This window comes from Mastacembelus armatus, chromosome 24 (genome assembly GCF_900324485.2).
Source record: "Mastacembelus armatus chromosome 24, fMasArm1.2, whole genome shotgun sequence".
In the NCBI taxonomy this organism is placed as follows: Eukaryota; Metazoa; Chordata; class Actinopteri; order Synbranchiformes; family Mastacembelidae; genus Mastacembelus; species Mastacembelus armatus.
In genome coordinates, this window is record NC_046656.1 from 11,860,085 (window position 1) to 11,873,876 (window position 13,792).

The 13,792-nt window shown below is 38.6% G+C and overlaps 1 protein-coding gene across 3 annotated transcripts in view; it reads left to right on the plus strand.

The window, feature by feature from the left end:
* Positions 1 to 1,685, plus strand: part of nbas (NBAS subunit of NRZ tethering complex) — a 146,092-nt gene extending 144,407 nt beyond the window's left edge. Inside the window, exons 54-55 of one of the 3 annotated variants that reach the window (XM_026319342.2) lie at positions 62 to 90; positions 246 to 282. In XM_026319342.2, the coding sequence (XP_026175127.1) occupies positions 62 to 90; positions 246 to 272 (56 nt within the window). In that variant the 3' untranslated portion in view covers positions 273 to 282. Of the gene's footprint in view, positions 1 to 61; positions 91 to 245; positions 311 to 1,646 lie in introns of those variants that run through there. The other 2 variants (XM_026319344.2, XM_026319345.2) reach the window with 2 other exon arrangements.
* Positions 1,686 to 13,792: the final 12,107 nt, after the last annotated feature.

Sequence of the window (13,792 nt, forward strand, 5' to 3'; positions counted from 1 at the left end):
AAACAAGACTTACTTGGGTTTTTAGCAAACATATTTCAAGAAAACTTCCTTTTGTTTACAGCCAAGGACCTGCACACCTACTACACACAGGTATTTTTACTTATTCTGACTGATGCGACCTCTGCTGAGGTTGAAGGGGTGTGGAATATGATGGGATTGCATGGAGTCTTATACTTGAAAGATATGTTTATTATCCAATTTAGCCACCACTGGTACTGCCATTAACCATCTGTTTGTCTACACAGGAGGCATTCAGGCACAGTAGCTCCTGACACCCTCAGGCACATGTGTCGGACACGTGGGCAGGGTCATGTGATGGCCCTAAAGGCAAGCGAAATGTGATACTGTTGGAGATCAATAACTAGACTGATTAAAAGAGAAGCATGTGTATTCTGTCAAACACGTGTGACACGCAACTGAAACTCTCTCTGTGTTGACCTGCCGTGACAGCTCGCGCTCACGTTAGCACATGGAGTTATAGCACTTTCCCCTGGAAATCAATGCATGGTTACATTTCAAGTGTAATCTTTGCCACCCGATCAATGGGCTCAAACAGAACTCGCCAGCCTGATTGGCCGGGGCCCTTGACCTCGCTTCCACATGGAGCCGGAGACAATGAAAGGGTGTTAACCTCAAATGATCAAAACAAAATTTTCTCACCGTGTTTTAACAAATCCAGTTCAATAGTGGCAAAAGAAGAGAATGTCTCAAGAAAATAAAGAAGACTGTTGTGGAAATAAAAGCTTGATTATGGCTTGTTTTGGCTTTTGAGGCAAATAAGGTGTCGATTAAGTTTAAAAACTCTAATTGAGTACAGCCAGATTAATGCAGCTCTCCGGTGGCTAATTAAGTTGACATCTGTGGCGGTTTGTGTACTTGTTAATTCATCCCCTCAACAAGACAGGATTTTTCTTGTGGTGAAGCCCTTTCCAATGCTCCAATAGTCAATAAAACACTCACTAATGGATGACACACTACCTACAGTGTATGTAAGGAACTGAAAGTTTCTCTTACTTCTCTCCGTCTCTGTTTGCAAGCACTAAGAGGTGCTGCATGGTGATTATTTTCTGATTACAACCTGATTGAGCGTACGCCTCTCTCTTCATAGATAATCAGCACTGCAATGGACACAATAATATAAAAGCTTTCTATCAATTTATTCATACCATTTCATTGCCATAGCAACAAAATACAAAAAAAAAAAAAAAAAAAGCACGCAGATTGTCTCATATTTTGTGCATTAATTTCACTGATTGGGGAAAATAAAAAAGCCAAAATGCAAGTAATTTATTGTTGCAGAAAGAAGAAAGATGGTTTTATGAGCGGCTAAGTGCAGACTGAGTACACACAGATACTGTGAAAGTACCTTTCTACTTTTGGGACACACACCACTTCAGTCTTTGCTTGAAAGCTAATGCAAGTCCCTTTAATCTTTGAAACCAATAGTTACTGTTTGGACTGTCCATCAAGCGAATCACAGTTTGCTGTTTGCCTTGAAGATACTTACCCATTATTAGCTTGTCATTGAAAGTTTGCCTTCTGACCAAGGTTTAAAAGAGCCTAAAAGCATATGTGTGTGTGTGCGTGTGTGTGAGTGTGTGTGTGTATCTGTGTAAATTTATATTTTTTTTTTTTTTTTTTTTTAGATTCTCAAGTCTTGGCTGGCTGAAAGGATGATGACTGTAATCAAGCGCATGTCTTTCCATCACAGTAAGCTCAAATGCAGCAATGACATTTCAGAAGGTGCATGCTAAATGGAATATTAAAACATAGTGTCACGCCAGCTCTCTTAATGGCTTCACTTTTTGTGCCTTAAAAGCTGCTTGACACTTCCTATCAGGGTCCTGGTGGTCTGGTTTGGCTTTTCGAAGTTTTTACTAAAGTTAAATTTTGACCTGCTTTATGTGTATCTGTTTCTTTCAGCCCTCCATTCTATCAGGTGGTTATGGTATAATGAGCTCTCAGCGTGCGAGACAGGCAGATTATATTTCTCTCTGAAGGTGAGAGAGATTATGAGTTAGAAGAATAAAAGGTTCTTTGATTGGATGACGAAAAGCTCTCGAAGAAGAATGTACATAAAATTAGAAAGAGCAAGGGGGGACAGAGGATTTGACATAAAAAGAGAAAGTCTGCAACAGGTATAGTAGGTGTGGTAAAAATCAAAAAGAAAATCCCTTTGGTTTTTTTAGGTAGTGAGTAACGATCATGCCCCGTCACACTATGCTGCATTATTGCCCTTCTTCTTTTTCTTTCTGTCTCTCTGCAGTAGCTGTTGTCTGTCCTCTCTCCATCTTTTCTTGTCCTGAAGCTCTTTTGCTTGCTGAGTCTCATCCAGGCGCCGAAGACGTGCTCAGAATCGATTGTCTGATTAATACAGGAGACAAACACAATTAAAAATTGATTTGTGGCTCATTATTGACCAATGTGAATAATTAACCAAGGTCTCACAGCCATGCATGCTAAAGTGTGTTTTTGTCCATAGCTGTGTAGCTATTTGTGACATTTTACTGCATATACACATATTGTGGAGACCATATGGTCTTTTATAGGGTGTGTTGGCCACACACACACACACACACACACACACACACACACACACGCATCGGCTGCTATAAATCTTTTGTGTTAGATTAACTCTGCTGGTGTAGAGCTGTGAATATAAACACTGTCTGTGTCTTAAACTTTTCACTGTTAATGAGTGTTGATTTTTCAGTGACATTCTATTAGGTGTTCAAAATGTTGATTGTTTGTTTGCTGTTAAAGCTGATGTGGCTCCGGGGCAAGAGTTCAGTTTTGTCAAAGCGTTAATGTCGTTGTTAATTTCACACCAGGCTTGTTAGGACTTACATAAATCTGCTAGAGTTCATCTAACACCGAAGGTTTTTTATTTTTAGGATGTGATCCTGAGGATAAGGCCTTTATGTGGCAAAGGGGAATGTTTTTCTTTGTTTTTTTTTTTTTGGGTTCAGACTGTTTCTGTTTACCAGATGAGCTGAGTTTAAGCATGACCAGGTGAGCTCAATTAAGTCTGTTACTTATGTGACCCTGCTATGACACGTTTGTTGGCTAAAAAGAAAACCTGAGATGCGTTTGGTAGTGAAATTGAAACCAAGTCTTTTCAAAATGTGGAAAGAAAATGCTTCTCTAACTGTTCTCTAACTTCATCCATCTCACCTAACTGCACTAGCTTCTGGCATTTTCCACATATAAGCCCCCTACCTCCACACAATTACCTATCATTGTGTTGTCATTGCCTCCACCATCCTATTATGTACAAATGGAGGAGACGGGATGACAGTTTGTCAGGCCAGAGAAGATAAGATGGCCATTTAGCAGACGTTTGCTCTCCTATCTTCTGTCTAGATTTAATTATACTGTTAGCTGTCCTCCCAGGAAAGGCTTTGAAGTCACTATGTCAAGAGAGCAGAGACTGAATGTGATCTGTTACCAGCAAGTATACAGTATTGGAGCTTTACAGAGATTTGGGAAAGATTTCCACACACTGTAGCCTTGCAGTTTTGAACTTGAAATTAATTAGCACCTGTAGTTATTTCATTATTGTGCAGAAATAATAGTGTCTCATCATTTATGCCTTGATTTAATGCAGCTAAATTACAAGGGCAGCCGTGTCTTTGGCGGCTGAAGAGGTGCACTGCTGCAGAGCCTGAATTCAGCATTCCCATCAGGACAATACAGTCTGTAAAGCATGCCGTCATAGCCAAAGGCAAAAAGAGGAGTGACCTTTGTAAAATGTGATGAGACAATGTGGACAGCATGGTAGGAGGTGTTGTGTAATGAGAGTACGACTATCCTTCAAATCAAGGACCTGAGTTCTGGTAGAAATCCAGCCCTGATAAATAGTCCTTGAGCAAATCACTGAATCTTGACTAAAAAGAGAATTTCCTAGAGGGGATCAATATTCATTATTACGGCTGAACATCCCTTTCAATCAAGAGGAGACGTGGGAAGTATGATTACACTTACAGCACAAGGAGGCCCTGTGCATGATTTTTTTTTTTTTTCTGGCTGAACAAACATGTAATATTTTTGTATAAAATGACAGCCAGCATGATAATCTGAAGTGTGAGGGCTGTTAGCCAAAGGGATGTAAATTATAAAACCAAGTTGCCCTCCCCTTTCAACAGCAAAGATGCTCTGTGTGTACTTTGTCTTTTTATCAGTGTGCTGTTGTTGCCCTTTCCCTCCTTCGTCCGCTTTCCTTGTATCTATTGTTTCATTAGACTCAATCTATTATAGCATTTGCTCTTTTGGGCCTTGATCCATTTTCTTTCCCTATCAGTTGTTTGCCAGGTGGTGAGTCTGTGAAAGCTGTCTGATTTATTGTGGTGTAGAGAGCGACGCTGGACGTGAGTCTTCCACTGGGTATTCTGTATGTGTGTGTGTGTGTGTGTGTGTGTGTGTGTGTGTGTGTGTGTGTGTGTTGGTATATACAAGTGGAGAGAGGAAAAGTTGCAGCATGTTTGTGTTACTATCTCAATGAGTTATTCTCATCTGTTGCTGTAGTGTGGCCACAGGCTTCCCTGTCACACTTGTTCTTGTTTTTTTTTTTTTCTTGCGTTATTCCACATTTCCTGTTTGCACACGTTTACATGTAATAGAGTCTGTCACTTTAAAAAAATATATAATTCAAAAAATTAGAACTAGCTTGTAATTAAGTAGAATGCAGCCCACATACCACAATCCTAAACTGTCCTGCAAAATAAACCTAGTTCTGTTCTGTTTTAATATCGCCCTATACCTCAGGCTAATGTGACAAGCTAACCATGCATTTTACTGTTTTTGTGATATATCTTACCGTTAATCCCGATTTCTTTCAATATATGCCATCAATCAAAATGCTTTGTCACAATTTATCTCACACAGGTTGGAGTCATAATTATCTGTTCTACATGAATTGGTAGATTTATCTATTATGCATTTGTAAATAGAGAAGGAAAATGGCCTACCTTCCTATTTTGGAAATGCATCATTCAATGAGATGAATGGTCTGTTACATTTTGACACTGTGCAATCTGAATTTGCAAAGATCATTATGGATTGAGCTTTTAAACCTGAAACAGCTGCACCAGTAACAATCTGCAAACACAACATATATTTCTTACAGAGAGACAATCTATCTCCATGAAGCAGTGGGATACAAAATGCATCTGTACAGTGTCATAATAGCTTATACTCTGTATAGACAGCTTCACTAGTAGTATTATAGTTATTTTAAGTGTTTTCCACACACATCTTTGAGTTGCATAGCTTTTTTAACCACACAGCACTGGTGGTATACCACTCCGGCAGCTAACATGTTGAATATTCCAGTGACAGACTAGTAGTGGTGATAATGCTAAACAAGGCTATACACAAATGTGGCTCCGCAGGTAGAGGAAACTGAGCAAAAACATCATCTGGCAGCCAAAGATAAACTTAAAAGCACAAAAGCCCCATCATGCAATTAGTGATGGGATGATAAAACTACGCTTATACTGCAATGCACTGGTGCTCTCATTCTGGTTGTTGTATCTGTAACACAGGAATGTATGAAAAATCCTGCTCTTTCCTCAAAATATATCACATGTGCTCCATTAATGAAAAAGCTCTTTTAGATATGACTGCAGTGAAAACAAGAAGAGCTTCACTCCTGACAAACTGTATCAGTACAGGATTTAATCAGTATTATTGATCAGACTCACAAGGTCATAAAAACATACGTATTGTAGGGCTGTGAGGTTTTTTTCCTCTGGAGAGTCATTAGCACATCAACATTTTCAATAAGAATGTTTCTCTATAAATCCATGTCAAGCACACAGCCGTATTTTCGTTAAACAGTGTTATACACACAGTAACACAGTGTGAGCTGTGTGACCTTAAAACTGGCATTTATTCCTGCAGTTCCTGTGTAAAACCGTCCACAGACTTCATAAAATCCACAGCTCTGACCAGATTGCCGGAGATAACAGGTAATTTGTTTTACAAAAACAGCTTTTGTTGTTAATCTCTTCATGAGCTCTCAGTCATTTTGGGTCATTATCTGCCCCACCCCTTCATGCACGTCTCACTGATGGTGTCGCTCAGAAACCTGTTTCTAAAATTGCTATGGTGAACATGTTGGCAAACCAGATGTGACAGGCAACATTAACGTTCACTTGGAATCATGTGGACTCCAAGTCATGGACCTGATGAAGCTAACTCCAATATTTCCCCGCCTTTTAGCTCTTTTTTGATTCCTACCAGCTCAGGTCAATTATCAAATACAAAAAGTCATGTGATCCACTCCTAATATAAAATATTGCTTAGATTTGTTTACATTTTTTCCTTCATGAATAATACCTAGAAATCAAAAGTCATTTTCCTGGCTCACTTTCTTTTCTGGATGAACTCCGGTGAAAAGCAGGATATGTAACACAGAGAGAGAAGTAGCAGTAATGAAAAGATGCTGATATACTGCATGTCTCAGTCAATCACACTGATATTCCTCTCGGTGTCTCCAGTCCACACAATAGGCTCTGATTTAATCATCCATGTTTGTGTGTGTCTCTAGCCGCAAGTTACGTAAAACCTCCATTTACATCTTATTGTTGGTGTCTGTCCATTGTTCAGTCTGTTTATACAAATAATTGCATAAGCCATTTACATTCATGTGTGTCTCTGCATAGTGTATCTTATGTCTCTTATTTAGTGGTGTCTTTTTCATTTGGAGGCATTCTTGTCTTTTGTGCTGAGGGTTGATTTTTAGGAGCTGAGTTGAAGATTTGCAGGTTACTCCTCTAGCTGCAATCTCTCCATCTTGTCTCCCACCATTTCAGTCCAAATATTTTCTCTTTGCCTTTCTTTACGTTTTACTGTACATTGCATCATTTTTCTGTACAGTAATGAAGAATTCATGTCTGTGTACCTGCCTGCCGCGTTCACTGTCTGTCTACCTGCCTGTCAGCCGATCTGCCTGACGCTCTTTCTCTGTTTTCAACATTGATATAAAATTACTAAAATGTGCTGGGTTGCTAAGGTAACCAGTCTTCCTATCATTCCAGGATCTATAACGAATGTGTTCAACAAGCCAGTCTGCGGTTGAGTCTGCTCCATTTGGGAAAAATGAGTCAGGCTTGCAGGAAAAGATCCTGGAAAAATTCTACATGCATGTGGTCCAGCAATGATGGGTAAAAATCTCACAAATATGAAAAAAGGACAGTTTTCAAAGTTAGATTTTAACATATGGTTTCAGAAGACAGTCGGGTTTGTCAAACTGACATTCTCACAGAGTCACATAATCACAAGTCATGTTGTCCTGACACTCTATGATGAAGAATAAAGGGAAAGAAACATCAACAGTGACCTGCAAATAAAATGGTTTAGTCAGGTTTGTCTTATATATGTTTAAGCAACAGCTACTGTATATAAGACCTCCAGCCAGAGTCTGCAGAGTCTATCCCATTCAAACACAGAACAGGCAGACACACAGACAAAACACACTCATGCTCAGAAACACACTCAGGGAAAGTCTGGCAATGCTTAGGAGTTAATCAACCTGTTAATTGCCCCTCCGTGACAGGTTAATGTTTTTGTTTTTATCTCTTTCTCTCTCCTTCTTTCATCCTTTCTTCCTCCAAGATCCTGCTGCGGTAAAAATCGGACCCAATCAGTCATTTGCAGAAGCAATTAACTGCAATTGGCCGAGGCCGGATGAAAATTGTGCTCCATCACAGTGTGTGTGTGAGTGTGTGTGTATTTATCTGTGAAAATGTGTGCGCTGTAGTGACTTTATGAGACTTATTGGTTTCTACATCATTCATTGAGGAAAAAGCTCTGTGTGAGCCCTGTTTTTTTTTGTTGCTGAAGAGCCAAACCGATTCCCTGGTGACAGAGAATTCAAGTTGCTCTTCCTTCATTAATACTGTGTGAAACTTTAACAGTTTATTACAAAAGTTATTTCAATACGTGTTGAACATTTTTCATTTGTTTTCCCAGAACAGGATAAAAAAAAAAGCATAGTCAAAAGAACAGAAAAACACTAAAATGATTATTTTTGGGTATTACATTTAAAGGTCAGCCCACATATGTATTCTAGGCTGAGATCAGAAAAAAAAAAAGCATGCACAGGAAGATATTATGCCTCTGAGGGTTTAACTTTTCTGGTAATTGCCTTCTAGCTTGATCTCTGAACCACGACTCTAGAGGAAAGTCTTATCGGTTATACACCTGTCAACTGTTGGTATAAATCCTTTGCAAAACAAATTAATTACTCTACAAGTATTGAAGGTTGGGAGCTGCTGTGGAGCTCACTGTGGAAAAAAAAAGTAAATATTAACAAACAAACTTAGATTAAATTAGTTTTAAGTTTTTGACATCTGATTTTAGTTTAAACAGGTATTGTGTATTAGGTCTATGTAACTGTATTAAAAGTCCAGCTTGGTCTTATTAAATTAATCACATACCTGATGTTAGATAAGCAAGTGATAAAGAATGAGTGGGAGTGTTGAAAATAAACACAGAGCTGACAGTGATAACTTGTTGTCACTTTCCTGTTGTGATAATGTTTTCACACCATTTGTGTGTGTGTGTGTGTCGGTGCGTCTTCTTTCGTTCTGTTGTGTGTCTTTGGTTATTCTGAAAACACACCTCAGTTCCATGTTGTTGTATAGGGTTATACAGGCTGTGCATGGAGTTCACCTGAGGATTCATTTTTTATAATACCTACACACAATATATTACAGGAAAATAATTTGGAATACATCCAGTTACTGTTTTAGACTTGAAAAGGACTTCTGGGAAGTGGATGGGAATTTTTGTGCTGAATCATGGTTTTTCATAAAAATACCACAGTGCATGTGTATATGAGTCTATATGTGATTTACTCATCTACTTTATTGTTGCACCCTGCTTTTACTCTGTGTGTGTGTGTCCTTGGTCCTTCATTGGGAATGCAGTGCTGCTCTATTTTTGTGTCTCACATTGCTCATCAATATTTTACTCCCCTTCTCCTTCTTCTCCTCTCTTCCTCACTCTCCCTCTCTCTTTCTTGGGCATCAGAATAAGGTTTTATCTATGCTCCACCACACACCATTGAAGGGCTGGCTGGCTGGGATCCCGTTGGGACAGTATGAGTTGCGTCCGGTGCTATAAAGAAGCTGCCACTGCCAGATGGTTGCAAGCAATCCTTTTGCTATTTTTTTTTGACTCTTTATTTACCCACCATAGGTTGATGGAGCCCAACACATGCTTGCACAGGTTTCAACTATTCACAGAGGAATTGTCCAGAGCGCACAATCTATTTGACACAGAGGTAGTTAGCAAATTCATAGAAGCAGCAGTGGTCAAGGGCAGGTCAGTCAGTGACATCAGTGGAATATAGTTTTGACCACTCCTCCACCAGTAATGTCAAGTCATATCTCCCTCCTGCTGAGTCAATTCTAGCTGCCCCATCAACACTAATGATGCCACACAGGCAGAAGGGGGCAGAGGGAGGTGTAAAAAAGCTCAGACCCCATGTAGTGCACTATAATAGCAGCACACCTCTGATAGTGATGAACTTGGGCAGATGCTCCAAATGTAGCTGCGCCTCGAAACATTTAACCTTTGAACAGCCATATCTGCAGGTGGCACTCTTTCAGTTTGTTTCTCTGTTTGCGGGTGGATGTTAGAGTAACCTTCAGTTGTGCACAGCAGGTCGAATGATCCATGCACCTTACTTGTACATTGTGATTAGTTGCTGCTGATTCCACATATATTGGTAAAATTGATTAGATGCATGCTTATATTCAGCATTATTTAGGACTGAGATGATATCAGGACATCCCAAAGTAATGAGTAATTCCTCTTACAGTAACAGTATTACTGGTCTTTTCTGATTCTGTCAGGTAAAGTCTACCCTCACCAAATTTATAATTCTACTCTAGATATCTAATTTGTGGACAGAATGCAAAAGTCAGCCATTCAGCTTTTGGAGCCTTGGAGGCAAGGCTTCTGATAAAATGGACCTTGTTCTTTTGTGCTTTTTAGAATCTCACCTTCTAAATATTGTTTTTCACCGTATTTTGCATAATAATTTTTCTCCTGCATATTTCTTATTATATGGTTAAATATTATTATACAATGCATGTAAGGTCTTGTCATAGTGTTACGTTTTACATATTTATAAGTTTTAAGTCACTTGTGGCAACAATTGAAAACCTTATTCTTATGCCTCATCCTTATTGCAAGGAACAGTAGAAAGGTCAATCACCAAACTCTGGTTAAGTCTGCACTGCTAACAGACTATCTGCAAGTCTGCAGAAAGTTCATGAGCCCCCTTGCGGACTTCATGAATTGTGGATTTGGACAGCCCCGGGCACTCTTGGGAATGCGCCTGTTAAGTCTGAGTCTGCAAAATGTGAAAGTCCAAACATTTGGATTCAGTCATAGTGTTCCCTTTCTGATGAAAGTGGAACAAACAGTGTGTGAGCAGAGTGAGTTGGAGCTTTCATAAGGCCTCTTGCAGCACCTTTTACTATCCGTGGATGATTGTGACAGTGGGGACACTGCATTAGAATGCAGAAATACTGCAAAGACCAAGTATTAGTAGAGCTATTGGCCAGACATAAAGCTGAATCTCCAGTGGAGCTCAGAGTCTGTTGGAGAATCCTTAAGCCAGATGCTCAGAGAGGCAACTTCCCTCAACCCTGAAATAATACAGACAGTATAAAGTGAATAAAACTTTAAATAATTTACATTCAGAGTAAAAAAAAAAAGAACTAAAAAAGCATCATCAGAACTTATTCAATTATCTTTAAATGTCTTTTTAATATTCTAAGTTTAGACTTGGTCAATCATTACAGCTGCAGATGTGTCATGACTCATATCACAGTATTATTTGTTGAAATAATGGGGTAATTGAATTATGATCCCGGATTCAAAAATCAATGTTTCAGTTTAGTGAATTGATTTATTCCAATTACCCAACTCACTAAACCAAAAGGTTAGAAAAAAGTTTTCATTCAAAAAGTTTGCCACTAGAACCTTCAAAATTAATTGTATACCAAAATTATCAGAACAACTGGTACATTTAATGGACTAACTATATTATGATAATATATTGTGGCTGTGGTGAAAAATGCCTGGTGTTAATATACAGACTTTAAAGGGAACAGGTGTTGCAGTTTTAATGTTAAACACTCAAGTCATATTTTGAATCCTCTGGGAAAACCAGTGGCAAGTGCTCGTGCCAGCTGACACCCAAGGGAGCAAAAAGGATGATGCTAATGAACTATTTTGAAAATTTGGCTGTTCTCCAGTCATGTCTGCATGTGTACATGTTTTTTTGTGCTTCATGTGTATTAGAATAAAGGTGTGATTATAGAGGGCATTAGACCCTCTGCCTGCCTTTATTAGGCCACACATGGAGGGCTTTATTTTATCAGAGCTGACACCCTGCCTAGGAGTCATTTCTTTTTGTAATTTTCTGCTCGGTTTCATGTTCCATTACCAGCAGATTATGCTTTTTCTCTGTCTTGCACATACACTCATTTATGGATGAGCTCATGCACAAACACATTTGCAGCACTTATACACACATGAAGCTGCACACACATATTATTAATGTTCATGATCCCATGCACTATTGTTATTGGACCACTGGTTGGCTGAATGGTGAATCGGATAGCTTGCCTAGAGGAGAGGACAGTAGTTAAACGAGCAAAAAGCTTCTTCTTTTTTTTTTTTTTTTTTTTCACCATGAAAGTAAAATCAATTCCAAAACCCATTACCTGTATGGCTGATTTAAAGGCATACTGTGAATGGAAAGGTGAGTTTTTATTTCTCCCTGTATATGTATGTGTGTGCATCGTGCAAAAGTATATACAGGGAAATTGGCAGAAATTCAGTACTTCTAATTATATTGATTGCTGAGGTGCTGATTCAATATGTATTATTATTCTTTTAAAGTGGCCCTCTACAGATTTAACATTTGAAAACTCTACTAATCAAGAGTACTAGGTCTGTAAAAACACTTGTCCAGTGTCTTCTGTAGCTCAGAATAAGCTTTGTCAATTTCAGGAAACCAGTCACAGGCTCAATAAAAAGTCTGCACAATGTTCAGATCCCACGTGGCTGTTTAGGGGGCCAATCAACAATATTACTAAATTGCAGCATATATTCATATATGTTGTGTTTCATTTATACAGACAGAATGTTGCCTCTGCACATAGTTCAGTCAGTGATGGCATTTATCAGCACAATGTAATTGGAAAACAATTTAGGAGAACCGATTTGCACGTGTGCATATTAGCCACTCAAAATCATTAAATCTCTGCCTCATACTGCAAAAAATTTAACCATTTATATTTAGAAATGAATGGTAGTGTCAGTTTAACATGCTAATGCATGAAATTTAGAGGGTGAACATAGTAAACATTGTTCCTGCAGCTGTGGGTATATTTAAATAATAATATTAGCATTTAACTACTTGGCTGAGCTCTTTTATCAATGAATGCAAAATGCAATGAAGTGAAATGCAAACAAACTTAGTGAACACATCATGTCGCACATGAAACATCCACTGAAACTTCTGCTACAGTGAGAGCCTAAAATGGTCGTCAGCGGTTCAGAATTAGCTCTAGTAAGAATTAATGAATGGAAATGTACATTCATTTACCTTTTTTTTGCTGATTTTCTGTAACTGTATTTAAAATCTGCACAAAATGTTCATGTGTGATGTATTGATTCTTGTTTTTATACAGCTCTGGCAGGTAAAACATCAGGTTGACTTCTTTTGTCTTCTTCAGTGTTTAACTCAGTATGGTGTCAAATTGGATCGGCCTTGCGTGCTGTTGGGTATAATCATGATATATTTTTTTATGCCAGTAAGTCCAAACAGCTTTACTCATCAAGCTTCGGTTTGTCTTTATAGCTGTGAAATCCAAAATAGTTTCTGACTTTAGATTTAGCAAGTGATACTTAAAATCAAGTCTTTCCCGTCGTCTGTTTGTGCCTGTTCATAAAAAAGAAGTGAATGTATTGATTAAATGTGAACTTTCAGCATTATTTTCTTAGGTTTACCCGCAAACATGCCTCGAATATACCAACTGTAACTGTTTGCTAGAGGGCGGTATAAAAATCGTTAAAAATAAATTGGAGTTTGTTGCTACATTAAATCCATGTCCCCATCTATAGTGCTTATTCTGTATATTTTCATTTCCTGCATGACCTGTCAAAAAAAATGTGATTTTCCCAAAGTGTTGATGCTACGGATATAAAAAAAAAAAAAAAAAATACACAGTATACTCAAAAATAGAGGAATTTATTTGGAGGTGTGCAGACAGACAGAGCCGAGGGAGAGAGCAGAGTCTGGTGAGGTGGTGCACGTTAATAGCAACCCTACATGGGTCACTGTGAGGTGATCGTCAGGGACTGAAGACTACAGGAGGAGACAAGAAGTGATAGACAGTGTTGAAATGAATTTGGTGGAATCAAAGAATGAGAAAATATATCAGAAAAGACAGCTTTCTGTGAGTGTTTTAGTGATTTTAGAAGACACATCCCAAAATTCTTGGCAGGTATGTGTTTAATCAGTGGAAATGTGAGGTAGGAGGCAACTGTCCCAAATAGTAACCATTTCAAGGCTGAATGAATGTTGCTCTTATTGTGTGCATGAGAGAGCATATCAGTGCTGCAGCCATGCTTTGGCAGGTGTGTGTGTGTGTGTCTCATCATTAATTTTATGTAAAAGTAGCACTCTACTTCATGAGCTGTGTGTGTGTGTGTGTGTGTGTACTTGTATGACCACCAGGGTGAGGACCAGTTTTAGTTTGGG